This window comes from Notothenia coriiceps, unplaced genomic scaffold (genome assembly GCF_000735185.1).
Source record: "Notothenia coriiceps isolate Sejong01 unplaced genomic scaffold, NC01 NC01_scaffold00018999, whole genome shotgun sequence".
NCBI lineage: Eukaryota > Metazoa > Chordata > Actinopteri > Perciformes > Nototheniidae > Notothenia > Notothenia coriiceps.
The window spans coordinates 1,852,493-1,861,129 of NW_011351700.1; the positions used below are offsets into that span (position 1 = coordinate 1,852,493).

At 43.2% G+C, this 8,637-nt stretch overlaps 1 protein-coding gene across 1 annotated transcript in view; it reads right to left on the reverse strand.

Annotated features, from left to right (window-relative positions):
- Positions 1-8,453, reverse strand: part of nyap2b (neuronal tyrosine-phosphorylated phosphoinositide-3-kinase adaptor 2b) — a 22,993-nt gene extending 14,540 nt beyond the window's left edge. Inside the window, exons 1-2 of the mRNA XM_010778182.1 lie at positions 7,595-8,453; positions 5,063-5,264 (exon numbers count right to left, since the gene is read on the reverse strand). Coding sequence (XP_010776484.1) covers positions 5,063-5,241 — 179 coding nt within the window. The 5' untranslated portion in view covers positions 5,242-5,264; positions 7,595-8,453. The remainder of the gene's footprint in view (positions 1-5,062; positions 5,265-7,594) is intronic.
- Positions 8,454-8,637: the final 184 nt, after the last annotated feature.

Sequence of the window (8,637 nt, forward strand, 5' to 3'; positions counted from 1 at the left end):
CCGTCTGTACACAATCAATCTCTATAAATGGATGATTGGCCTGAATGGAGCGTTAATGATGTCTGAGTGTTGTGTGGTAATAGGGGAGAGAAGGGCTGTGTGTACGAACGTGTGTGTATTGCAGAATAAACAAGCTGAAGATCTGACTTTTTCAGGGGAAATTATTTGTACAATAGACATGACAAGTATGCAATCTATACACACTTGATCTCTGCACTTTATTTATTTATTATCATACCGGAGTCACGATTTAGGCTTTTTGTCGGAGATTTAAAAGTTGACAGGAAATAAGATGCATTTGAATGTGCGGCTTCACAAATCCCTGACTTGTGTGAGTTTTTTCATGCATGTGGGAGTGAATGCATGCGGTTGTTTATGACCCCTCAGTGTGTGACTTTGCTGACTCTGACTCCCTCCTGGCCAGCTGCTGAGCAGAAGGTGCTTGGTGGGGTGGGTTCATTGCTCAGGGGCTTAACTTTGCCTAGCAACATGGTACCCATAGAAACCAGACACAAAACCAGCCACTGCCGCACATTAATAATAAAGCACACGTGCACATCATAACCCCATCACTGTCATTGTTTAAGGATGACAGTGGGGATACGAGAGGAATGTGACTGCTGCAAACAGGAGAGCTGCATTGCCTGTGGTATATTAAATAAAACACATGTGTAGAAAGTAAACACCAAATCACATGTTTAGTGGTTATTAAGGCGTATTCTGTATACAAGATATAGCAACCATGCTGGGGCTAACATTTCAGAGGGAACACAATTCCTATAGTTAGATATAAAACCTCCAGCTACCCAAATATGTACTTTAGGGTGAATATGTCTTTAGATTTGAACGAGTACACAACAGCTGAGACTGGTTTATTGTTGGGGCAAGTCCGATTTTGAAGCATTAGTGAAAGACAGAGAAGAAGTTAATTAATATTGAATTCAAAATACAATGGGAAACAAAGAAATTAAAGAAGGAACTCAATATAAATATGGATTCATTCAAAGTATACGCTTGAATTAATAATTTGGAACCAGCTCAACATAACTAAGGATATGTCAGCACATCATTTTGGTTTGGGAAATGGTATGCTTCGACAAATACTGGGATATAAGAGAGCGTATTCCTTTCTCTGCAATCCCTCTGGATAAAGTGTGATACATATTTTATAAAAATGTACTATTAGCTAGCATTAATGGTATTACTAGGAATAGGGGAAATGTAGTGTCACAAACAAAAGACCAACAGCTAATGATTCTTGAAGATATGGAAGCAGAACAGGAAGAAAATTGTGTTAAAAAAAATGATGACACAAGGGAATGTCATCGCAAAACATATTTGTTTTGTCATTTTTAATTGTTGGATCAGTCTCTATAACATATTGTAAATGTTTTTTGCCAAATAGCAAATAAGTTGAAAAAATGTCCCTGAAAATAGTCTTAAATCTTTCAAGCCATTCAGCCACAAGCGTCAACCTTTTCATACAGTATGTTTTGACTGTGCATTTGCTGTGACTGTCTGCGTGCACACTCATATACATGGGCTGTGTGTGTTGGTGGGTGGGTGTGACTGGAGTAGTGGTGACTGGATTATTTATAGTATATTTGCCCAGTGATTGGCTAGAGGACAGACCACAGGTGCATTTGGACCAGTTGGAGCTGACTTGTCGTCGGGCAGCTCTGGCTCTCTCCCTGTCACACCATGCGACAGGAAAAACAACAACACAGACAAATAAACAGTAAAGGAGATTTTGAAAGGGAAAAAGATTGACAGAATGTCTATCTGTTTATGCGTGCATGTCTTCACAAAGGGCAAAGAGAACAAAAGCAGTCGTTTGAAATTTGCAAGCATATGTAAATATAAGTAAATTTAAGTGGAGGTTGTATGGAGGTTGTGTTTGTGTTGTGGATGCACTGGCACGTTTAATCAAATTTTTTGGAATTTGTTTGTGTGTGTGTCTGTGTGTGTGTATATGTATGTGTGTGTGTCTGTGTGTGTGTGTGTGTGTATATGTATGTGTGTGTGTGTGTGTGTATATGTATGTGTGTGTATATGTATGTGTGTGTGTCTGTGTGTGTGTGTGTGTGTATGTGTGTGTGTGTGTGTGTGTGTGTGTGTGTGTGTGTGTGTGTGTGTGTGTGTGTGTGTGTGTNTGGATTATTTATAGTATATTTGCCCAGTGATTGGCTAGAGGACAGACCACAGGTGCATTTGGACCAGTTGGAGCTGACTTGTCGTCGGGCAGCTCTGGCTCTCTCCCTGTCACACCATGCGACAGGAAAAACAACAACACAGACAAATAAACAGTAAAGGAGATTTTGAAAGGGAAAAAGATTGACAGAATGTCTATCTGTTTATGCGTGCATGTCTTCACAAAGGGCAAAGAGAACAAAAGCAGTCGTTTGAAATTTGCAAGCATATGTAAATATAAGTAAATTTAAGTGGAGGTTGTATGGAGGTTGTGTTTGTGTTGTGGATGCACTGGCACGTTTAATCAAATTTTTTGGAATTTGTTTGTGTGTGTGTGTGTGTGTGTGTGTGTATATGTATGTGTGTGTGTCTGTGTGTGTGTGTGTGTGTGTGTGTGTGTGTGTGTGTGTGTGTGTGTGGGTTTGTGAATGAGTTCTTCATATGAAATACTATAAAAGAAATAGCAGCAGGCAGGAGATAGCAGCAGGCAGGAAGGCCCGCCTCACTCAAACCTAACGTGCTGATCTGATTGGCCTATGGCTGTTCCAGCTGTCACCAGGCAGAACACATCTCCTGAAACTGAGCTCACACTTAATCTGTTTCTAACAGGGTTTTTTTCTATTCCCCCCCTCTTAAACACATTTGCTTTAACAAGCTCTTTTGCCCTCAAACAATCACAGAGGCCATTTGCTCTTTCCTACCTTTCTTGCTCATTTCCCTATGCTCATGCTCATGCCCATGCATGCACATGTACACAAGCACGTGCTTGCACACACACACTTGCAAGCATGCACACACATTGTCCGGCAGTGGCACAGTCAGTAGGGGCTTGGAATGTGAGCCGTAGGGTCGCCGGTTCAAGTCCCCGAACAGACCTAAATATGGAGTGTGGACTGCTACTTGGAGAGGTCCCAGTTCACCTCCTGGGCCCTGCTGTGGTGCCCTTGAGCAAGGCACCGGACAACCCCACTCCCATTGCTCCCCCGGCGCTGTACAATCACTGCCCACTGCTCCTAGTACTAGACTCCTGGTACTAGGATGGGTTAAATGCAGAGGCCACATTTCACTGTGTGTGCTGTGTGCTCTGCATGTGTGACCATTAACGAGGGGTTTCATCCCTCCGATTCTATTCTATGAATCCTCACACTCCCTCTCACTCAGTTACTGTACAAATGGGTCGTCTCATTGACCTACTTATAGGCCTCATGAAAAATCCAGTTATTTTTTAGACTATTCCTCCAGTGACTGTGTATTAATATTTTAGCTTTGGCAACAGCTGAGAGACAGTGGAAGGATAGCAGGACAGTAGATGCCATTTTCCTCAGGCGTCGCCCAGCCTGTCCCATTCAGTAAACTACTTTACAGGCCTGCATCAGACGGCTGAAGACAATGGAAGCAGGGACATTCTGTTTTTAAGTGATAAAAGTCAGTGCAGGATATGTTTTCGATTGCTTTTTAGAACACGTTCTGTTGGTTTGCAGTTCAACTTTAGGTCAGTTTTGCTAGGGATATACAGTATGCATACTGTACAATGCACACAAGGGCAGCGGATAAACAGTTCATATTGAATCGCAGGACACCTTGACATAAATGTGACAAGTGTCCCTGAATAAATCAGTTGAAGAGAACCATCTGGCCACATCAATGTAAATATTCAATGCAAAACTAAATCTCCCGCCTGCTAAAACACTTTGTACTGTATCTGATCTATCTCAGCTGATATTTACATACTATGACAAGATTGGAAAGCATTTTCTATCGCCCTTTTGTTTTATCTCAAAGGGGAGAAACGTTTTTTCTACTACTTGGGTGCTCTTGATTGATTTCATATTTAAAAATAAAAAAAGTTGTGTCTACGCCTTACTAGGAAAACACAGATTAAAATGTATATTATTTTTTGATCTGCAAAAGATACACTTATCAGTCCTGAAACTTATATAATGTAATAGTATTCTAAGAAAAATAAATCACAGCTGTATAAATTATGTTGCTGCTCTTAAAGCTCATTTTTGACCAATAAGAACGGAGTGTTTGCGGTGTTTATGCTCTCAGACTTTTGGGGGAGAACAAAGCAACACAGATATCCATGTCTTTGCACAAACACATTCCAAACCCCTCTCTAATGTCCCGTTTTCATCCCCATGACTCTGTGACTCTGTGTGCCCTATTCTACCCCACAACACAAGCACGTCACATCCACATGCTAGTCACGTTGAGAGTGCGTGCTTCTTATTCGCACATGTTTCGGGATGCCCTAAAGTGTTGTTGCTGCGCACAGTGGCACAGCGGAAACTGCTTACTCATCACACCATGTGAAACAGGGTGCAGCGGCACAAGTGACTCATTTTCTCAAACTCTAAGGGGTGTTACAACAACAAGATAAAACTTTCTACAGTTTTGGAAAATGTTCACCTCCAAACATGAGGGTTGTTATACTTAAGTTATACGGCAACAGCATAACTGGATGTCTCTGAAAGCGAATCCACTGTCTGTCGCAGCCCAGTCGAGTTAATTGTAAACGCTCTCCATACTAAAAATGGAGCAGCGATGACCTCCATCCAAGGACAAGTCCTAAATAAGTCTAAAAGGGAAAATTAATTATCCTCTACAGATCACGGGGTGCACCAGTCCACATTGGCAACCCCCAAGAAATAGCAACCTGCCATTGCCAAAGGGACCCTCAGGCCGCTTGTCCTAATTCCTTACAACATCTTCCTGAAGTGAACCCGTTGACATGCTCGCCTTTAGAGAGCAGAATCCCTTTAGTGAGCTGTAGCAAGATTGCATGTAATGTATGTATTCTTTATGAGATTTTGCCAAAGAGTCTGTTTTTCGTTTTGTGAAGCACTTTATTTGTTTGTGTTCTTCCTACCTCCTTATGGCTTCCTCCTGTTTTCTCTTCTTGTCGTTTTTCTCCTGCAGGAATGTCCGATTTTTCTCATTCCTGGTGTGGTCCAAGTTCTGAGCCACTAGGCCGTTGTAGGCTCTCAGCCCATTCTCCTCAACATACTGGAAAAAACGGAGAGTTTCCTCCTCTTTGGAGCTCATCATTCTTCAAGTGTTTCCACAGCATTCTGATAGAGACATAAAGAAAATGTTAGTGTGAATTGCTTGCCTTAAAGAGATAGAAACACAAAATACTACAAATGAGAACCACTCGTGCATCATATGGGCAAAATGCAAAATAAGTATATTGTTACATCTTCATTTTTCAAGTCAGTCTTTGTGAGATGAACATCTATGGAGCAAGCACCAGCAACAAATATATAAACAATTAAGTTTGTGTGATGATGCTTGTGGAGTTCATCGCCTAATCAGGATTCATAGACTTCCAATATCTGTCCAGAGTAAACGTTTTCCCTTCAGGGTTGTTTACATACAAACAAACACCCACACACAACAACCTACATGCACATGCACATATGCACACACTCTCTAGCCAGATTTACTCATAACCTTGGGTTTCAGTCTCCTTATTGGCTGTGGATCAGTAGCGGCTGTTCATTTTTCTCAGTTGTGTTCGCACATTTCCTGGCTGAAATGATTGGCTGTCTGAATGAAAACTGAAAATGGGCTTTCATCTTCTGCAGATGCAATATGTGCTGGGCTCAGATGTGAAAATACAGCACTCCAGGGACCAACAGATTTAACAAACCACTCTTACTAGATCCGTGGTTTTGCATATGCGGATATCATCCTCGATCCAGCGTTTAAGATCTAAAATTAGTCTCCTCGTGAGTTGTGCCTTGCTGCCTTTTGATTCCGTAAAAAGACTATTACTGACAGCATCGTTGTCATAAGAGAGAGCGTGGATGCTTCTGTGAGGAAAAGCCTCTTCAATGATACATCCAGTGTGGTGCTATCATATGATTCACTACTTCAGTGAATCATAGTATGATAGCAACCTAATTGTGAATACATTTCCAAACACAACATGATGCAGCATATGATATGATTCAGTGCTCATGTGTGTACATCTGCCTAAAAACCTGTGCAGCTGCATGAACATAGTATATGCTATGTGCAACGGCCAGATGTGATTTTGGAGAGGCTAGTGTTGGAAGACAGTGCATGCTTTTATGTAGGTCAATGTTTTCAGATCAGCCTAAGACTCATGCTTGTTTACGTGTGAGAGGCGCTGAGTGTGCGTGGGGAGGGGGAGGGGGCTTATGATAACTGTGTGTATGTTTGTGTGTAGGGAGCCAAGGGCAACAAGGGGGNNNNGGGGGGGGGGGTAAGGGTGCTTGCCAGATGGAGAATGAAGGACCAACTAAGAGACTGGCCATAGCATCCTCAGCATCCCTCTAACTTGTGTCTGTCTATCAAGTCCAGCAGGGTGCCTACTGTAGGTCAGTGGGTTTATCTTCCACTCCCTTCCACCTATTCTCCACACACCTTAGCCGACTTTTTTTACAGGCACGAGTAGAGGGCTGATAAGAGCCAACAGAACAGATGGAATCAACATCTTGGAGCAGAGTTCAAACTAGGGCACACCATCATGCTGTCAAGTGGTGAAGATGTTTTTTCCACCATGAATATCAGGTCTTATCACTGGTGCACAGTCACTGCCACACATCTGGAGCTGTACAAAGGAAATACATCTTGCTTTCTGAAGAAAAACAAGGTGCACCAGTTAGATGTGTTCAGGGTGCAGCAGTAGGAAGGCACAGTTCAAACAGTGTTTGAGCTGAATTAAGCCGGCCTGCCTAATCCCTATAAGCCTGCCGCCGCACTCTGCACTGGAATCAGCTTGTTTATAACACTGTTTTTACCAACCAAGCCTTTCACATTGGATTGTCCTCCCGTAACTCATCGATGTAAAATTCTATTCTTGTTTGCTAATCTCTATAAAACCTGTCAATTCAGCAACCGGTTTTTTCAACAGAGCTTCATTTTCCTATCCATTTCTCCTTGGCATTATGCATTTTCTTTTTTTTCCCCTTCTTCTATCTCCTCTCTTGTCTCTCCATTAGCCCCAGCTGAAATGGGCTGCAACAGTTGAAACACAGAGGTGCACTTTGCTTTAAGTAAATGAAAGTGGCACACCGTTTCTGTTTCCAGGCAACCATGTCACAGGAGAAGGGCAGCATGGATATTCTAGTGACACAATGTCAAAAAGATTACAAGGCAAGTAATCTGGTGACAGCGAGCGTGGGCGCTCATGCACACACAGACACACACATCAGTGCAGCACAGTGGACCAGGTTCACCTGTAAACCGTAGACACACACACAGGTGCGTCACTCCTTGTTTTTTTGCGATTTGTATGTGGATGTGAGGAAAGAAACAATAACATTTGCATGCATTATGATGATGCATTAGGTGTAGTATTAGCATTTGCATATATCTTTGTGGGTTTATGGGTCAATGTTGTGTGAAATCAAGTGTAATGATGCATACTTACAATAGAGCTGTGTTCCTGCTAGTTTGTGGACTAACTTGTCTTCTGTCTTCTCCTGATGAGTCCAGTGCATGCTAGTGAACTCTGAACTATGCTGCATAACCAATGCACTATTCCACTTAAATCCACATAGACTTCCATCCATCGTATAGTCCAACTGTTTGACTTGCTAGAAGGAGTCCATATGATCCAGGATCAGGCTGGTGCTAGAGGGGAGTGGGGACATTGGGTGCCCAGCCCAATACTCCCTTCCCTGGGCAGAAAGGGAGACGTGACCCCTCCAGTCCAGATGGAGCCAAACTCCTAACCCGGTGCCAGCTTCACTTCTCCACACATCTGCACATGCTAGAGACAGAAGGAAGATGCAGCGTAGCAACAGACCGCACCCGCGACCAAAAGCATGACACAAATGCACACTGGCACTCTCAAACACTCTCACACATCAAACTCCTCTTGCAGATGCACGCCAGGCGCTCACAGTCTTTCTTCTTTCCCAGAATGTCTCTCCTTCTGCTTGAATATGTCCAAATGCATAAAATGTCTCAGAGTGTCATGCAGGTGAAAGGAGTCCTTATCCACGGTGCCCTGAAGGTTTAGACCGCGGTAAAGCAGAGTGAGTTTCCAGTGATGGCATCCCCTGCCGGCTCCCTCAGCCCTGCTCGTCCACACAGGGCTGTAGAGTCGCTCTGTGCTTAAGCAGATGACACCGGGCTTCCCAACTATAGATCACAACAACAAGAACACGCCCACTGCCTACTGTAGCCACCTACTGCTAGAGCGTCATTCTCACTCCCTCTCTCCTTCCTTTTGCCACACTCCTAATTCTCCTGCTGTGTTCTTTTCAACTCATCTTGATAAGCACTCTTTCCCTAATCTCTTTCTCCAGTTAGTCGTTTATTTAGCCTTTGCCTCATGTGTCTCGCATGCTTTCCCTTTGCAGCTGCACTCTAACTGGAGCCTGCCTGAATGTGTTTTTCTGCTTTCAGCACCACGGAGAGCGCTCTCTGTCAAAGGGTGAGGAGGGGGGGTGGGGGGTTAGGGTTGAG